Source organism: Hibiscus syriacus, unplaced genomic scaffold (genome assembly GCF_006381635.1).
Source record: "Hibiscus syriacus cultivar Baekdansim isolate YM2019G1 unplaced genomic scaffold, ASM638163v2 tig00112498_pilon, whole genome shotgun sequence".
Lineage (NCBI taxonomy): Eukaryota > Viridiplantae > Streptophyta > Magnoliopsida > Malvales > Malvaceae > Hibiscus > Hibiscus syriacus.
The window spans coordinates 2,133,839-2,151,885 of record NW_024063347.1 but is presented as its reverse complement, the minus strand read 5'-3'; the positions used below and the strand labels follow the sequence as shown (position 1 = coordinate 2,151,885).

Here is an 18,047-nt window from a genome sequence, read left to right as displayed (position 1 = left end):
TCTATCAAACTATGACTTGTTATGATGATTCTAATTAGTTTATACTTATAATTCTCGAATGTATAGACTATTATTGTAATTGTACTTATATCCTTTTGAAAAAACATTAATTAATATAATCAAAGTTCATAAATAATATTAGCTAATAGTTGTTTTAACATAATGGGATATAAGTCTCTAAAGTAAAAGCCTAGAGTTTTGAATATTAATATAGTGAATGGAGAAAAATAGGTTAGAAGGGTCATCTTAGAATAAATCGTTATAATATTTATTTTGTATTAATCGGTCAAATGAGTTAGATACCCGTGATGTTATAAAAAAATCATAAAAAATAACTCTTGAAAACCAACCATTAGTTGGTACAATAGAATAGAACATAAGTCTTTTTAGAAATGTCACATGTTTAAATTTGATATTATGAAAATATAAAATTAAATTGAAATAATCATTTTATAATAAGTTTCTACAATACCCATACTATGGATGACTAACCTAGTTATAAACATAATATATATTACAATATAATTTACGAAAATTAATTATAAATAATTATTATATTTTATTATATAATTTTATGTTATAAATATATACTTATAATATTTTATATTTTATGTTATAATTAATATATTTTATAAACATAGATGTCAATAATCTTTATGAAATTAGTATATTTTAATTAATGTTATAAATATATTTTATAATATATTTATAATTTATGTACGGATAATATATTTTTATAAATATATATATTAAAATAATTTAAATATTTATTTGTGAAATGATATAATAATTTTTAAGTCTAATTCAATGATTAGAGGTTGAAGTTTTATCTTCAAGAGATTTTTGGTCTGAGCCTCCCTTGTGTGCGTGTGTGTTTTTTTGGTTTGTTTCATTCATAAAATGATATATCAATGAAGAGATATGTCATTATCTTATTTGATGATAATAAATTAGCTAACCCTTATTCCCATATGTAATGTGGTAAGGGGGAGGTAGAATAGTAGGCTGCCCTTAATACCAGGTTGAGAGCAGCTTCCGTGGAGACCTCCAAATTATGAATTACCTCCCGTAGGACACGATCCCTCAACCCCAAATTATTTAATGATAATAGTTTTTTAAATAAAAAATTGATGTAGATCGTTAACAAAAGCAAGTGTTGTGTTGTTTAGGGTGGACACTTTGAATTTTTCTGTAATAGTTATATATTTTACTGATGATAATTTTTGTTGGTGTTTATCTCATACGAATTTTTTTTATTGTTAATATATATGTATTTACTCTCAAATTTATTTAGATATGTCACAAATATAAATATATTACGTTAACGAAAAATATTGATCATTAGTTATTTAATAAATTATTTTAAAAATTTAATTTGATTGATATTGAAATATTGAGTACAAACGTACTTAAAAGAATAAATATTCAAACAAATGTGAGGCATGGAATTTGATATTATACATATACAAAAGCTACTAGGATTTCATATGGAAAGAACAAACATTAGCGTACTTTTCATCTCCCAAGTCGCAATAATCCAAAAAAATCTGAACTGAAAGTGTTGGAAGAAAACAATTTCCAATAAAACTTTGCTCAATCATAACCAAAAAGGCCAAAAGTAAAATTATCCCTTTAAAAATATTTAGAAGAAATAATAGAAACCCACCTCCATTAACAAACTCAAAAGCTTTAAACAAAAACCCATTTCATCTTTGGCTTCAATGAATTGATTTTGTGTGGTATTTTCTTGTTTTTTGCACCTTAAAATTTTGCAAAAGTCAAACATTGGGTTATTTTGTTTTCAGTCAGATATGTTTATGTTGAAGCTTCAATCAGATCATTAGTGTTTTTAATGATCTGATTGTGATGGATTTGGATGATTTCAGATCAATTCTTGAAACAGCTAGTGTTGATGTGTGGACATTTATTGATACAACAATCCTTACAGCTTGTTTAGATTATGGCCCAGAGTTGAAGCAGAGGAGGGATGGGATTGTGGGGAGGCTTTATGCTACTTCCATAGTTAATGGATGTAAAACCTGTGATTTTGGGGAGAGATCAAATGGATTTCCAGTTAATAAAGAAGGAAACCTTCATGGAAGTAAAGGCGGAGAAGGACGAAACGAGTTACCTTTAAAACCTCAATCGGATAATGACGATGATGATGATTTGGACCCTTGTGGAGGCTTGTTTGATGACGAACAAAAAAGGGTTCTTGAAATTAAAGACCTCCTTGAAGAAACTGATCAGGTCTTTGAACCATTTTGCAATTGCATTGTTGGTTTAATATTTATGGAGTTTGATTTGAATTCTTTTTGCATTTTACAGTCTGAAGATTCTTTGGTTGATCTGCTTCAAAGCTTGGCAGACATGGATATAACATTTCAAGTTCTCAAGGTGATAATTAAGTGGAATGAATTTGTTTTATTCATTTTTATTGAATTTTCCTTCGTAGTTTGATTCATCACCGTTCCATGTTTCGATTCTATTTTCAGGAAACTGATATTGGGAGACATGTGAACAAATTTAGGAAGCATTCATCAAATGATGTTAGGAAATTAGTGAAGCTACTTGTCAGGTTTTAATATTTCGAATTTCCATTTTAACTTGGGAAAATTTGAACAAACATGTGTCCGACATATATTCGAATCCAACAGTGTTATCCGAGTTCGAGTATCATAGTCTATACTATACATACGACTGTTTTGTCATGTTGTTTTAGTTCTGGAAAGAGCAGTTCAAGGAAAGTCGAGTTATATGATTTGGTTCTCTGTTTCTTCAGGAAATGGAAAGAGACTGTAGATAAATGGGTAATGGTTAATCAACCTGGAGAACTTGAATCTGCTGCACTTATGGGTACAAGCATCACTAAACTGTAACATGAATAATATTTTTTAGCTTTGATGCTCTGACTTATTATTTATATAAGAAAGATATCCGTATCTACCACTCGAAACAAATATGTTTTAAGATAATATGAAATTACAATCTTCTGAATTGGAAAGGTTTATGTTGAATACGTATTCATATCCGACACTTACTAAAATCCATAAAACATAAATTTTTACGTAAATTTTGTATGACAATAGATGGAGATTCACCACAGGAAAAGCTTCCTCGGAATGGTGGTCAACAGGTAAATGATATTATAATATGCATAATTATATATATCTTTTTACGTGAAAGTTGTTTAGAATTATGTCTTCCTTTCATCTTTCTAAGATTCTGCTGTGCTATAGGTTCCTGATCTCGTGTGCTCTCCAAATCCAAACAGTTAGTACAGAATCTGATTCAAAGTTTAATTTGATCTTAGTTTCTATATCTTGATAATGTTGATTTTACTTTGATTCTTTGTTTTTCTTGAAGATTTTGCGTTTAATACTCATATTTGACATATGAAATTATGAATACGACAATATGATCTCTAAGAATCGTACAAATACACAGGAATTCTTTTTTGAACAAATATCTGTATCCGTCTTTAGAACATTTGAGTCTTGATTAATCAGCCTTTCTTTTTAATTCTTTTTCGAATGACAATGGACAGATGAGAGTTCTGCTTCAGACAAAAATAATTCAGAACCGGAAAAGAAGTTAAAGCCAGTCTCACATCGTAAAGATCCTCCACTTCGACATATTCACTCAACTCCTCTACAAAATGTACAGGTATTATTAGAACTGCCAACTTAAACCCTGTAAATTAGGATATTAATTCTATGTTATTTAGATTTTTATTATATTTTTAAAGCATTCGTGTTTAACATTCATGTATGACTGTTTTCGGATATAATATGACTTCTAAGAACTCTCTAAATACATCAAATGTCCGTGCTTCATTGTTTGTTGATGGACATGGAGGTTTGATACCAAATTAGAAGCAAACACATTTATCGAAAATAAATAGTTAAAACAAAAATAGCATACTTAAAAATGACCATCCAGTTCAGTTGGTAGAGAACAAAATTTTTAACTTTGAGGTCGTGGGATCGAGTCTCACGGACGGCATTTCATAATTCGGAGGTCTCTTACAGAAGATGCTCTCAACCTGGTGTTGGGGTACTATCTTATCTCCCCTTACTCCATATATATGGGAAAAAAGAGACAACCATTTTTTTTAAAATTTACATCTGAGTTCGAGTAACATAACATTTGCGGAGATCTTTGTAGAAACATAAAGAACAGAAGGTCCAAAACCCAAGAATGCCTTCTTTGCAAAAAAACAAGGGAAGTGGTTCTCAAGGTAGGCAATGGTGATTTGGTTCATTGATTTTTTTTCCCTTCATGTTTTTGACCATTGTATTAGATGGTGATTAGGTGAATAATGGAGTGATGGACATTTCGTGTTTTTTTTTTTTTTGGTTTTGGGTTATCCTTCCATGTTCATGGAGATGTGCTGATTTATCTATTTATCATCTGATATTCTTGAGGGCCATGGTCATCCATAACCATAAATTTGGGGATGTGCCATGATTAATGAATGTAATTTTTGGATAATTATGACAATTCAATTTTTTCAGACTCAATATTTTTACACGCTTTTGTATGAAAATGTTTATTCTATATGTCATGTTTGGATTACAATATGAAAATATTAATTCTATATATCATATTTGGTAGTATAAATTGTAATTAAATAATTATTTAATATTAATTATAAAGATTAATAATATAATTACACCCAATTTCAATCATTCTTGGAGAATAACCTACGATTACACAAGTCGGGTTGAGCATATGGTACAAGAACATGAGTCACGAAGTTTTTTATCAAAAATATTTTTGTTGTAATTATTTTAAAGAAATTTAAACTCCTCATCAGCGTTTAACAATGGATGGACGGGAAATCTAATGGCAGGACCAATTTACCCTTTATTACAAGATGCAGTTTACCTTTTTCTCACCAAAATACCTTTACCATTCAATCAATTAAACTAAGCTCCGAGTCTATTTTATGACCTTTTACCCTTTATTATCTGTTCCCATTTATGGTACGTCAACTCAACTGGTTATAAATCATTTGTCATCATATATATATATACAACATTCAAAAGGGGTAGCTTAGAACGCGTCCATTCCCCCATTCATTCATGCAAAGATGCATCCCACCAAGAGTTCTTGGATATATATTTATCATTACAACTACCATGCATGACTTATTCCTAATACAGAAGCTAAAAAAACGAAAACATTGACCCGATTCAGTCGATCAACGTATCCTACAGTGCAGATTGGAAAATCATCTCTGCAAGTTCCTGCAACAACACAAACAAATTTGTCATTTCCACATTACATGCTATTTTACGGTCAACATAAAAGATACAGGACGGATAGGGGAAAAGCTCGAGACAGAAAAACTGTTTTCCTAGGTTCATTAACGTGCAACGGTGCCATATAAAAAGTTGTATGAAAAGCATTGCCTTCTGTCATGTTTTGTAGTTAGTTTTCCTGTTAGAATTGATACTTGTTCATACCTATTGAACAATCTAATATGAATAACTCTCTATTCGCTCGGGTTATATCATTAAGTTCAAAAAACTTATAAACGTTTTTTAAATTAATAAATCTAACTACCTGCTTGGCTGAAGCAACCTTGGGCTCTCCCCCTTCCATGGCTTTCTTTTCAAGCATTTCAAAATCAGCTTTACCAGCCTGTTTGATGATGGATTACTTCCATTACGGGTTTTCCATAGGAAATGTAGACTTTAGGCCCAAAAGAAGTTATAATGAAAATAAATAAATAAACTCATCACCTCAATCTGGCCACCAAGTTCTGTGTCGAAGCTGGAATATCGTTTACGGACAAGCTCAGCCAAAGAACCATCCTATAATGACAAATTCCATATTATTAATACATGAAAGGGGGAAAGTAAAAGAGGCATTTGGTTAAATTTCATCACAAATAGAAAGTAAAAAAGCAAACTTCTATATTTTATTACCTCAATCAGCTTAGCAGCGTTTCGGAGTCCACGGGCCAAGGTGTCCATTCCACTAATATGAGCAATGAACAAATCCTCAACATCTGTACTCTCTCTCCGCCTAAAAAACAACAAAAAGTAAAAATTTCATCTCAAGCAGGTAAAGGTGATGAGAGTCTAGTTAAACACAACACAACCAGAAGAAATAACGAGGGAAAATTTACTCACAATTTTGCATCGAAGTTGAAACCTCCTGGCGCTAATCCACCCTGTCACACAAATACGAAAAGTGTAAAGTAAAATACTCTTCGAACTATAAAATGTAATTAAAGAATCCTTCCCATACATTTTTTATCACACTTAGCATAACCATGGTTGCCTCTCCAATATCAGTCATGAACTGATCAGTGTCCCAACCTGTATCACAAACAAATCAATCTTTGACACTACTGAGTTTGAAAACGTAAAATAAGATTACTTCATAAAAATAAAATGTTTTAAGTTACTGGATTGTACCAACTTGAGGATCTCCAGTGTTCGCATCGATATTTCCTAACAATCCATTGATTCTTGCAGTCTCGAGATCATGATGACAGCTGCCAATTACAGAAGCACCATAGGTTAGCAGAGGAATTTACATGCATACAATTGTTGGGAAATTTTATGAGAAATAATGCGCAAGTATAAAAAAACTGAAGGGACGGAACATGACAAACCTATGACCAGAAAGTGTGGCATGGTTGCACTCAATGTTAAGTTTGAATTCCCCTACAAAAGGAAATGGTTAACGTTGAGTTAAAATGAAACCACCTACTGACGTAGATAATACCTAGATAGATACTATCAGAAAGAAAGTCTCATTTTCTTCTATATATAAAATGGAACCATGATTTACGAAAACAACAGAGTTATCCACAATCATTTGGAAGGCACTGTTGGGATCAGACAAGTATTGGAACTCACCAAGCAGCCCATATTTTCTCAAGAAGTTAAGTGTTGTTGCAGCATCCCAGTCATACCTGTAAAAAGCCAAGCATGGTTCATATACAAAACAACAAACTTGACTGATATTACTAACTGAGAATGGAAGGGATTGCTGAAACGTACTGATGTTTTGTAGGTTCTTGAGGCTTAGGTTCAATTAGCAGAGTTCCTGAATCAAAGAGTATTCCATCAGAACTCCAGAAAAGTAAGAAAAAGATGAAAAATAACTACAAGAAAACAACCATGTGGTCCAGGATGGCATCATTTTTTTTGTTCCCTTCCTCCACACCACCTATATTTGCAGGAAAGGAAGCTAACATAAAGTCTTTTAAGATTATTGATGGAAAATTACCATTGAATCCAATCTTCTTCTTGTAGGCAACAGCAGCTTCAAGAAACCTTGCCTGTCAAAATAAATAATAAAAAAAATGGTAGTTGATAAGTAAGAAACCACATTAGAAACTACAACCAAAAACAAAAACAAAAAATTGGGGAATATGCTTAAAATAAAGTAAACCTTTTAACATATATAAACAATAAGGCTGACATTGAAAAACATTTTTCAGCAGATTACTAAATACAAAATGAGAAAAAAATATACCAAATGATCAAGCTCTCTTTCCATGTCCGTGTTCAAGAGTGTTTGGTATCCCTCACGACCACCCCAAAAGACATAATTTTCTCCCCCAAGATAATGTGTCACCTATAGGAAGGGAAGGCAAAGCACCATAGAAAGCAATTATCAGACATAAGACCAATGTAACCTTAATCCAAACGCAAAATATACAAAAAGTTTTCTATGAATATTATATAGAAGTAGACACCCACCTCCATAGCTTTCTTGACTTGAGCAGCAGCAAAGGCATAAACACCCAATTCAGAGCTGAAAAGCAAACACAGAAGTAATAAGTTCATCAAGGGGGGAAAATGATCAATTTCGATGAAGGATATATGCGAAGGGTATATGCAAAACACTCAATTAAGAATACCTAGTAGCAGCACCATGCATATAACGTGGATGCATAAATAGTTGAGCTGTACCCCACAGAGGACGGATCTTGTCTCCCTACATAATCAAGTAACAGATATTTGGAAAACATATAAATCAGTCTTGTATCATCAAACAAGAGAGTCAAATTGTTTCAGGCAATGTGAGTTTTCACGCACAAGATTTTTTATGCACAATTATTTATTTTCAGTTACAGAAGAACGATTAGCCAAAAAAATGAAAAACATAGACCTCAACGACATCCCTTCTCATATTTCACATTACAAATATATGATGGAAGTTTTTCTATTCTTTCCCATCCAATCAAGCACCCAACGAAAATGGACAAGTAGATTTGATGGTCTTTGTTCCTCATGTTAGAGATGTAGAAAATAGCAGAGTGGTTTAATACATTGTCAAAGTTCTATAACTGATTCAAACAATTAAAACGTTTAAAACGTTTTGCAAATTCAACCAATTACCTGAAGTTCTTTAGCAAGAGCAACCACTTCATCCAAGTTTGAATTAGTTTCCTACAACAAACACGATAAAAAAATATATTGATTGACAATTGTTAAAGAATAATAGGACTATAGGAGGGGTTTTAAGTTAGCTTAGTCAAAACCAATTCATTTTCAAGCATTCATACGTAAAAAGCAACTTTAACAATCAACAGGAAAATATCCAACCTGTAGGGTTTTGCCATCGGGAGCAATGTCCCTGTCATGGAAACACCACCTATCAACTCCAAGCTTGTTTAGGAATTCAAAGTTGGCTCTCACTGCAATTGTTTCAAAAAGGAGAAAAAAATTACCAGATGCTGTGAACTAGTATTAATCAATAACCAGAGGTAGGTGGGCACAACTAATTATCATCTTACTTCTTCTTTTCGCCATAGCAATGGAATTGGTACCATCTTCCCATGGCCAATACTTAGTGGGAGCACCAAAAGGATCAGCACCAGTACCACGGAATGTATGCCAAAATGCAACACTAAATCTCAACCAGTCCTAAACCATAGACAATAAGTCAGCAACCGTCAACATCTTGATAAATCTTATATAAGTTAGGAGTAGAATATTTGAAACCAACCTTCATTTTCTCCCCAAGAATCACTTCTTCTGCATTGTACCATTTATATGCAAGTGGATTCTTGGTTGAAGGACCCTGCAGTCAAAAAAATCCTATTTTGTAACAAATGTTTGTATAATTATATTGACTACTTCGAATTGTGAACCATATTCCTGATTGCAAATAATTACAAAAAGAGAAAGTTGTAAGGTTTCAGAGCACAGAATACTTCAACCCTTTAAAATTGTATTCACTGGCACATTCAGATTATTTCACATATTTGCCTGGGAATTCAGGGATTTAAATAGTGGATGTAACAAGATGCTATTGCCAACATTTCGCAGTTTCAACTCACTAAGCAGCTGTCATTTGCTGCAATTAACTACAATAACATTCATTTCCTCTGCAATTGCAGTATTTGCAACCATAATTTCCTACTAGGGGCGTAACCCTTTTTAAGCTATTTTACGATTCCAGATCTCTGGAGCCGATATTCTCCACAATTGACTCTGACAACATTCAATTCCAACTGAAACTGCGATAAATACGACCTAATGTAAATTCTGCAGGGGACGTAACTCTCTTTTACCTCATACTTAATTTTGGGAATTCCAGGGAAGAATTCCCCTTCCCATTCACCATCTACACCACATTTTTCACCAAGATCAGCTGGGCATGTTTCTGGGACAGCATTCTACATGCAAAATCAATTTCAATTAACAATAAATAGATAAATAAAAAATTAAAAAAAAAAGAAGCAACATGGTGAATAAATTTAAACATAACAAAGTGAAGTTCTTTTAGACTTTTACCACTATGAAAAAGATCACATTCATCGAAAGAACCAGTAACAAAATCCTCCCAGCCATACTTTTATTCTCTAACACCGTGCAAAGCAAACCCTGCAAAAACATTATCAAGCAATAAGTACAAGTAATCATATTAAAAAACAAAATAATTGGAAGAATTGTTCATACCATCATAGATCGAGTTAAACATCCAAGGAAAAATCAAGCAAAGATAAAAGAGCTTACAGATTTGATGAAGAGAAACGTGAAGGGTTTTGATAAGAAGAGAGCTGAAGTAAGCACTGCCGACGAGGTATTTCATTTTATAGCATAATTTATTTATCTTTAGGATAAATTACAAATTGAGTAACTAAACTTTATTATCTCTATTATTTTACCCAATGTACTTTCAACTATTTTAATTAACTCACCCTACTTTATACATTTAGTTTTTTAATCATTTCACTGTTAATTTTTTAACGTTGTTATGATGTGGATTAAATAAATATTTTAAAAAAATTAAAAGATATATTAAAACATAAAATAATTAAAATTGTTCACATTTTCATTATTTATTCCTCTTCCTTCTCATATTTTCTCTCTATTTCTCTTCTCAACTTAAGCAAATTCAGATTTCAATCATCATATTGACAATCGTTTTGCCCATCATTGGCTACCGTTGTTGGAGATCAATAACTCTAAAAAATTATTATGGAACACATCTCATCATTTTAAATGCAAATTTGATGTCATTTAACCAGTAAAACATCCTAAACTTTATAAATCTAGCATTGATATCACTCTAATTTCATTCTTAACGTCTCTTTCCTCGAGGAAGCAATCTCCGACCGCCCCTCTTTCTCTTGAGCTTGGTCCGAGCTCTACCTTTTGGGGCGTTCAATCTAATTTTGGTATAACCCAAGCTTAAGCCTTTGTTGTTTTTTATCATTGTAAAGCTCAATAGGTCATCATTTTGAATTTGACATTTAGTTGAATACTCCTAACTTATACTCCTACCTAAGAGGAGATCTACAAATAAAATACTAACCCCTCAATGGTAAGTCACAATGGATTCCTTCCCCTACCACAAGGAACCAAATCAACAACCCAACAATTTTGCAAACATCCTTAACAAATAGCAGCACCTACTAGCAGCAGACCTACGAAAAGAAAAAATAGCAACCAACCCAGTAAATCAGAGATCTTTGATAATGAAAATTGTTGATTTTAAATCTGGAATTTTGAATTTTTAAAGATATAAAATTTTAGAGAGACACTCTGGGGTTGCTTACCAAACATAAGAGTGTCAATTAAGTTTTGGGAAGAAGAGGGGGAGACGGTGAGGTTTTGAAAGAGGGGAGGAAGATGCCGATAATGATTTGAGATTTGGAACTTGAATTTAGGATTTATAGTAAAATTTAAGATTTTTTTAACTGTAAATTCTATGTGATATGTTTTATTATTAAAGTAAGTCATGTTAATAAGAAAACGGTCAAGTAACTAAAAAAACTTAGGGGCCGTTTGTTTATTGCTAAATGAACCCATTCAGCATTGGATGCTGAACCGTTTAACATTCAGCGTGTTTGATTCTCACCTCTGAATGAAGACTATGCTGAATGAAACAACAAAACACTGCTGAATGATTCAACATTAAAGTACATTCTGAATCATTAAGCACCTGATATTTTATCATAATACCTATTTTTTCACATGTTGTCTTATTAAACAATCATATCTTATAATATAATAAATCATTATGAAGATAAAAATGAAAATATTCATAATTCAGATTGTACATTCAGAACCATTATCAAACAGCATGTCACACTCAGAGTCAATTCATACAGAGCTTTTGAATCATTTAGGTCATTGAATCATTTAGGTCATTGAATCATTCAGCGCTTAATCATTTTATTTTTTCAAACAACCCTTAATGTATAAAGTTAAGTGAATTAATTAAGAAAATTGAAAGTACAATAAATAAAATATGAAAATAGTAAAGTTTAATTATTAAATTTGGTATTTATCCTTATTTTATAAAAACCATATATTTTTGTATTTATTTATACATGCATTGCATTTTATCTATATTTTTAATTTTCTGACTGTCGGAGGTCTTCCACGAAAGCTACTCTCAACCTGGCGTTGGGGGCAACCTACTACCCTACCCCCCCTTACCCCATTGCATATGGGAATTGAGTTTTGTTGTTGTTGTTGTTGTTATAAAAACCATATAATTTTTGGATATAGGTGACATGTCATTTCAGTTTGAGACTTGATTTGGATCGGGTTCGAGTCAGGTCGGGTCATTTAGGTTCGATCGTAATTCAAGTCAATGGTAAGTCAGGTCGGGTTAATATCGGATCGGTTGGTTTTCGGATCGGGTCAGTATCGGATTGAACAGTCTCGGTTCGGGTCAATACTTAAATTTTTAGGTCAGTTAGGGTCAAGTTAAGTATGAGTCCAATAAAGTGTATATAAAATTATTGAGATATTCTTATAAGAAAAAATATATTTTTGTTTGTAAATCTGATCATTTAGGTTCAAGTTCAACATTCAATGTTTCAAATAACACTACCATTTATGGATGACAATTTGACTCGAACGTATAAGACATATTATATTTTGTGACTTGAATTGCATATTAATTTAACCGAAAAAGTTTGTGGTGCAACCTATCTGGTGAATAATTAAATTTTAAATTTTATAAATTTTATTCTCAATTAAAATTTTTAATTAGATGTTTGATGTTTAATTATAAATATAATATCTATTAAAATTTTCAAAATAATATAATAATTATATTTGAATGAATATTGATATAAATAACTTTTAAATAATTTAAAAGTTATTGGATCATATACAAAGAGAATATTTTAAATGAAGAAACATTATATTGAACTATTTGATTATTACTAAAGGTGATAGAATCATGGTTAACTACTAGTATAATACAAAATGAGAATAAAATATACATCATTTTACCATTTATCAAATTAATAATAGTAATAATAATAATAATAATTTATTCATTTACTTAGACTCGATTATTGAGTTAAAATCGGGTCGAAGTTCAGTTTGGATATAGATAAATTAAATTCGGGTTGCTTTTGGTTCAGGTTGTTTTTGATATGGGTTGCTTCGGTTTGGTCGATTTCGATTCGGGTTGCTTTCTGTTTGGGTCGATTTCGATTCGGATTGCTTTCTGTCCAACTAAAATTTGGGTCGGTTTCGGTTTGATTCAGTTTATCTCGAGTTTCGGAACAATTTTAGACCATTATATTTGAGTCTACATTGGGTCTCTAATCAAATAAATCGGTTTGGGTAATCGAATACGGGTTAACTTTTGTAAGGTCTATTTTTGGATGGGGAGGATTACGCGTGCCACCATCGGTCTTTAGGTTTTATTTGGATAAAAATATCTTTTAGCTTAACTTCTAGGTATGATACACGGTGCAAGTTTGGAATTACTATCAAACAAATAAAATACCTTTTTCAGGAATGTCTAGATTTGAATATTAAACAAATATCCTCAATTCTTTTATTTCTCATATATTTTTAATATAGTTTTCATTATTAATTAGTATTAAATCAGTTTCATTTGATTCTGATATCATTTATTAATATTATAATATTTTTTTCAGTTTTGATATATTGTTGCGTACATCTTGTTTTCGTATACCATAGAAATTATGGATTTTATAGGATAAGGATGAAACGAAATTATTTTATTATAATATAAAAATAAGCGTAAACTATATTTGCAACCCCTGAATTTTTAGAATGCTTAAAAATTGGACATAAAATTATAAAAATATAAATTGAAGTAACTGAACTTTTAATTTATTTTCAATTCGGTGAGCAACATGAGAAAATTAAAATATATATATATATATATATATATTACCCCTCTGTGAGGATCAAACCACAGTTTAGGGAAAAGAATACAACACCTAATCACTAAATTAAATTAAAAATTATTATCATATTGATAAAAAAATATTTTAAATTAAATTATGATTGAAATTAATATAATTTATTTTATAAAAAATATTAATTATTATATAAGTTATAAAATAATATGAGAACATATTTTTAACATTACTTATATATATATATATATTAATACATATAGAATAAATACAAGACTGTTCAAAGATCCTCAATCAATTGATAATAAATATTTATACTCCTATCAGTGCTCAATTAATAATTTCTACAGGGAATAAAAAATTTTTTATCCAATAAAGTCAATTTATTTATGCATTGTCGTCTTTTAAAAATGTATTAATCTGTGTAACATAATCTTATATTTTAAAATATCAAAAATATATAGAAGAATATAAACATGGAAGAAATACAAATAAAATAAAGATAGAATTTATTAGTCATTGATTGCAGTCATAGATAAAGACAACTGCGTATACGTATGTATCACGTGACAGTTGTATTGCTTTAATAATAAAATAAATATTTTATTACATAGTAGACATGTGTATAATTTATTTTTGAAAGAAGTTATTTTTTTCTCTTTGAATTATTAATTTAATATTAAAGTAAATATATTAACAACCAATTGATTTAGTAGGATAATAATTAAAGTTTTTAGGAAGATCATTAGTTCAAATTTTCATGTTGTAAATAGAGCAAGAACAATTAAAAGAGCCGTCTTTATAATGAGCCTTTAAATTGACTCAAATTAGATGATTAATAGATTAAACACCAATGATTATATAAAAATATTAAAACAAATATTTCATTCAAAGTTAATTATACAATATTAAAATGAAAATAATCTAATATTATTGAATGAAAATGGACTTTCAAGCTAGTCGTAGTCCAACCTAAATTAGAATTCGACAAGAGATTCCAAAAAAGTTGTGGGCTGCAATCAAATTTTGAAATACATTTAGACACTTTAGAATAAACTATTTATTACACTCAAAACCAAAACATATATTTTCATGGCTAAATGCTTAAATTAGGACATGATATTTTGGAGATTATTCATATAAGGGTTGATATTTTAAAATGATTAAATAAAGAGTTATGTCGTACACATATAGGATTAATTGCATCAAATATCCTTAAATAATAAGTCGGGTTTTAAATCGGTCCAAACTATCAAACATTTTAATTAACTTGCTTAGGTGTCTTTGGCAAGGCAGTTGGGAGCTGGAGCTGGAGCTGGAGACGAAAACGTGATTTTATGTTAGAGGGTCTAAAATTTTATAGTAATAAATAATTTATCAAACATGCTAATTTATTAAAATATGTTCTCAACACCCTATATTTCTTCTGGTCACCTACAAAACAACGTATTTCAGACCATTCAAACTTGAAATAAACTACAAAAACAAAGAACTATGAAATTCAATTATCTATTAGTGTTCTGCAATATCCTCAGATTATCAAAATCTTTTACCAATCAGTGTTCTCCGCCCTCCTCTGGGTTCTCATTATATTCTTCTTCATCATCGTTGTCTTCATCCTCATCAATGTCCTCCACATTAAGTATACTGCCTCGAGGGAGTTTGCTGAGCTCCAATTCCCCATCATCTTCATTAAGGAATTCCAGCCCATATTTCGTGTCACGATGCTTAACCAAAAGCCAACGTAACAGCCTGTCTTCCTTGTTCAAGTACTGCAGCTCCTTGTTGATATTGGGTGTGGCCATCATTGTCATCTGCATGAGATTACCCTGTATAAAACATGTAATAAACAGCTTGTTCAATTGATCATTTTATCAACAAATTTCTATGCCAAAAAAGACCATTTCTCTACATATTCCTTATAAATACACACGCACAAAGGAGGCTATAAGTTTGGAGATAGAACAAAGGGCTGTAAATGCAGCGACCTGAGCTACAAACCTGCTAGATGCCATCTCTTAAAGATGGTTGCATGAACCAATTAAGGCTAAACCGACGTGTCACATCTAAAAATTTCTAGCTCAACCAGAAATTTCCTATTAAAAAACTAGTTAGCAGGAAATTACTAGTACCAAACACAATATGTCCAAAAGCATGGAAATTTTGGTTTACTAATGATGATTTGATACAATTTTCACCTAGGTTGGTTTAAGCAAAAAGCTTTACATTGAGACCAGAAAGTAGAAGAAAACAATAAATTCTCCTTCATTGCTTTACAAATCAATAGTTCCTTTTTATGTCAAATTAATAAGCTTCAAAAGAACACTCTGTCCCTGTACAACCAAAGCCTAATTTAAATCGGTGAAACAAGTAGGAAGTAAATATATATCATAACAGTAAAAGATTTATACACTTCCCAGAATAAGATGGACCTCAACAAGACAAGTTCACAGACTATGACTATATCTACCAGACTTCAACATATTCGGATTTTCCATTTTTCATTGCAACCCTATCAATGTGAGTTAGCTCAACGTTTGAACAAGGGGCAAGATAAACTTCAAAAGGGAAAAAGGGCAAAACCCAACAACAAAAACACAATCTTAGCAGGATCAAACCATAAACATCATACAAAATGCAAGATTTTTATGACCTGGAAATATCTTCCAGAAAGCTTCCTGATGCCATAACCCAGTTGAACGGTGCCAAATGATTTGACCTCAGTGAGAACCCCATTTCTGCTATAAACATGTCTACCGACACGAGCTACCAAGTCCATTATCCCCTCCTTCTTCACATGAGGCTTCAATAGAAGCATACAATCATATAGAGGCATTTCTTTAACTCTGTAAAAAAATCACCAATCCTTAAAAAACAAACAAATTCGAAGCTGAATCAAACAAATTGTCAGAAAATAATCATTATACTCCCCATAAAAATTAATTTCAAAACATAAGAAAAAAAAGGGTGGAAAATACCTGAAACTGAAGGCTGAAGCAAGCAATCAACCTCCGAAAATAAGAGACAGAGAGCCGACTTGGGATCTGATTGATTGATTGGGGTTTTGGGTTTATTGGAAGTCGAAAACGAACAACCGCTAACGCCCCCAAACCGAAGTTTATTGGGTGAAACCCAATCTTTTGGGCTAACAATTCATTTGGATCTTCTTGAATCCAATTGAGTCGACTGCTTTAGGCCTTAAAATATATATTTTGGAAATGTTAATTCATACTATTTTCAGTAAAATACATACTTTAATCCTAGTAAATTTATTAATATTATTGTACTTATTATAAATGTAAATTTTTTACTCAATACAATAGATCCAGCATGTCGTTCTAAAGTAGAGTTATTATTTGATATATACAGTGTTATTTTTCTTACATAATATGTCTATTTTAGTTTTAAAATCTAAAACTCTAAACTTTAAGTCATAAACATAAAAATTTATATTTGACATCTCAAAACCTAAATTATAAATTCTAAACTCAAAATTCAAAATCCTAAATAAGACATATGACATTAGAATAAGTAAGCTTATATAAACTAAAGTTTACGTTGCATGTCTATCAGATAATTTTTCTCTAAAGTAATATTTTTATGAATATATATTTAATGTTTGAATTCTTTTACATAAAATAAATAACTAGATATTTTTAATTTATTAAAAAATAATATATATAATTCATATGAATAAAATACCAAAATTGATAGTTGAATCCTGAATTATTATTTTTAATTAATGGACATGATTGAGCCCAGGCCTAATGGTTATTGGTTAATCTAACCACCAAACAAACTTATTTAATTGCTACAACATGACCAAAAATAATATTTTCAAAACTCCAAAATTCAATTTGGCCTCCATTTTGTTTATGCTTTTGTTTCGCCTCTGTTCCAATGGCTAATGTTTTGATTCATTGAAGAATTTCATCTGGTAATCTGTTAAACAATGGAAATCTTTTACTTATGCCAAATTTGGGCTCTTGTAGGAACAAAATATAAATATAGAAAGATGGGTGATCTAAAGATAAAAAACCAAAATCTTTGATGACTAGCAATTGTTCTTGATAGAGTTTACCCAATAAATAATCAAGGCTTTTGGCATTTACAATTCAACCCGTAATAAAATTCCTCTTTTTCAAAATCTGGCAAGATATCGATAATTACAAGCAAAACATGGTATAATGTTATTGATAATCACTCATATATTATTAAAAACATATGGGTAAATATCAAATTAAACTTCTTAATTTTAGTTTATTTTAATTTTGTCACTCGTTCTCTATTGTTAATTATATTTTGACTATTAAGTTGGTACTATATATATGCCTATTCTTTTATTAAGTTGGTACTATATATATGCCTATTCTTTTATAAAAAAAATATATAATTACAAAGCATGGTACTATAATTTTATTGATATTAG

General features: G+C 30.7%; 3 protein-coding genes across 6 annotated transcripts; 1 reads left to right on the top strand and 2 right to left on the bottom strand.

Moving 5' to 3' along the window:
• The first annotated feature begins 1,866 nt into the window (after nucleotides 1-1,866).
• On the top strand, nucleotides 1,867-3,716 carry LOC120180545 (probable mediator of RNA polymerase II transcription subunit 26c). The gene is made up of 7 exons (XM_039185858.1): nucleotides 1,867-2,250; nucleotides 2,329-2,397; nucleotides 2,496-2,578; nucleotides 2,783-2,856; nucleotides 3,090-3,136; nucleotides 3,240-3,273; nucleotides 3,548-3,716. The coding sequence occupies exons 1-7, from the start codon at nucleotides 1,867-1,869 to the stop codon at nucleotides 3,688-3,690; spliced, it is 834 nt and encodes a 277-aa protein (XP_039041789.1). The 3' UTR covers nucleotides 3,691-3,716.
• A 1,457-nt stretch (nucleotides 3,717-5,173) lies between these two features.
• Nucleotides 5,174-10,030, bottom strand: LOC120180544 (xylose isomerase-like). 3 transcript variants are annotated; one of them, XM_039185857.1, is made up of 21 exons: nucleotides 9,993-10,030; nucleotides 9,771-9,860; nucleotides 9,548-9,652; nucleotides 8,980-9,054; nucleotides 8,768-8,897; nucleotides 8,577-8,668; nucleotides 8,370-8,420; nucleotides 7,889-7,965; nucleotides 7,728-7,782; nucleotides 7,501-7,602; nucleotides 7,252-7,303; nucleotides 7,023-7,068; nucleotides 6,879-6,934; nucleotides 6,632-6,683; nucleotides 6,432-6,511; nucleotides 6,262-6,332; nucleotides 6,144-6,184; nucleotides 5,937-6,036; nucleotides 5,751-5,822; nucleotides 5,572-5,649; nucleotides 5,174-5,252 (listed from the first exon to the last, which is right to left on the bottom strand). In XM_039185857.1, the coding sequence occupies exons 2-21, from the start codon at nucleotides 9,825-9,827 to the stop codon at nucleotides 5,217-5,219; spliced, it is 1,428 nt and encodes a 475-aa protein (XP_039041788.1). In that variant the 5' UTR covers nucleotides 9,828-9,860; nucleotides 9,993-10,030; the 3' UTR covers nucleotides 5,174-5,216. The 3 variants fall into 3 exon arrangements, with proteins under 3 accessions (XP_039041788.1, XP_039041787.1, XP_039041786.1); XM_039185856.1 differs by lacking the exon at nucleotides 9,993-10,030 and adding an exon at nucleotides 9,936-9,956; XM_039185855.1 differs by lacking the exon at nucleotides 9,993-10,030 and having other exon boundaries at nucleotides 9,771-9,887.
• A 5,021-nt stretch (nucleotides 10,031-15,051) lies between these two features.
• LOC120180717 lies at nucleotides 15,052-16,684 on the bottom strand. Of its 2 annotated transcripts, XM_039186011.1 has the most exons (3): nucleotides 16,597-16,684; nucleotides 16,272-16,484; nucleotides 15,052-15,447 (listed from the first exon to the last, which is right to left on the bottom strand). In XM_039186011.1, the coding sequence occupies exons 2-3, from the start codon at nucleotides 16,452-16,454 to the stop codon at nucleotides 15,175-15,177; spliced, it is 456 nt and encodes a 151-aa protein (XP_039041942.1). In that variant the 5' UTR covers nucleotides 16,455-16,484; nucleotides 16,597-16,684; the 3' UTR covers nucleotides 15,052-15,174. The 2 variants fall into 2 exon arrangements, with proteins under 2 accessions (XP_039041942.1, XP_039041943.1); XM_039186012.1 differs by lacking the exon at nucleotides 16,597-16,684 and having other exon boundaries at nucleotides 16,272-16,552.
• Between the last annotated feature and the right edge of the window lie 1,363 nt (nucleotides 16,685-18,047).

What these genes read in the sequence shown, in the direction of transcription:
- LOC120180545 (XM_039185858.1), top strand. Translation starts at nt 1,867, where the DNA reads ATGGATTTGGATGATTTCAGATCAATTCTTGAAACAGCTAGTGTTGAT. An exon ending in TAACATTTCAAGTTCTCAAG is followed by an intron (nt 2,398 to 2,495) that starts GTGATAATTAAG and finishes TTCTATTTTCAG; the next exon opens with GAAACTGATATTGGGAGACA. An exon ending in GTGCTCTCCAAATCCAAACA is followed by an intron (nt 3,274 to 3,547) that starts GTTAGTACAGAA and finishes GACAATGGACAG; the next exon opens with ATGAGAGTTCTGCTTCAGAC.
- LOC120180544 (XM_039185855.1), bottom strand. Translation starts at nt 9,872, where the DNA reads ATGTTTTTGCAGGGTTTGCTTTGCACGGTGTTAGAGAATAAAAGTATG. An exon ending in ACGCTGCTAAGCTGATTGAG is followed by an intron (nt 5,823 to 5,936) that starts GTAATAAAATAT and finishes TTGTCATTATAG; the next exon opens with GATGGTTCTTTGGCTGAGCT. An exon ending in AACTTGGTGGCCAGATTGAG is followed by an intron (nt 5,650 to 5,750) that starts GTGATGAGTTTA and finishes ATCATCAAACAG; the next exon opens with GCTGGTAAAGCTGATTTTGA.
- LOC120180717 (XM_039186011.1), bottom strand. Translation starts at nt 16,454, where the DNA reads ATGCCTCTATATGATTGTATGCTTCTATTGAAGCCTCATGTGAAGAAG. An exon ending in TTTCTGGAAGATATTTCCAG is followed by an intron (nt 15,448 to 16,271) that starts GTCATAAAAATC and finishes TGTTTTATACAG; the next exon opens with GGTAATCTCATGCAGATGAC.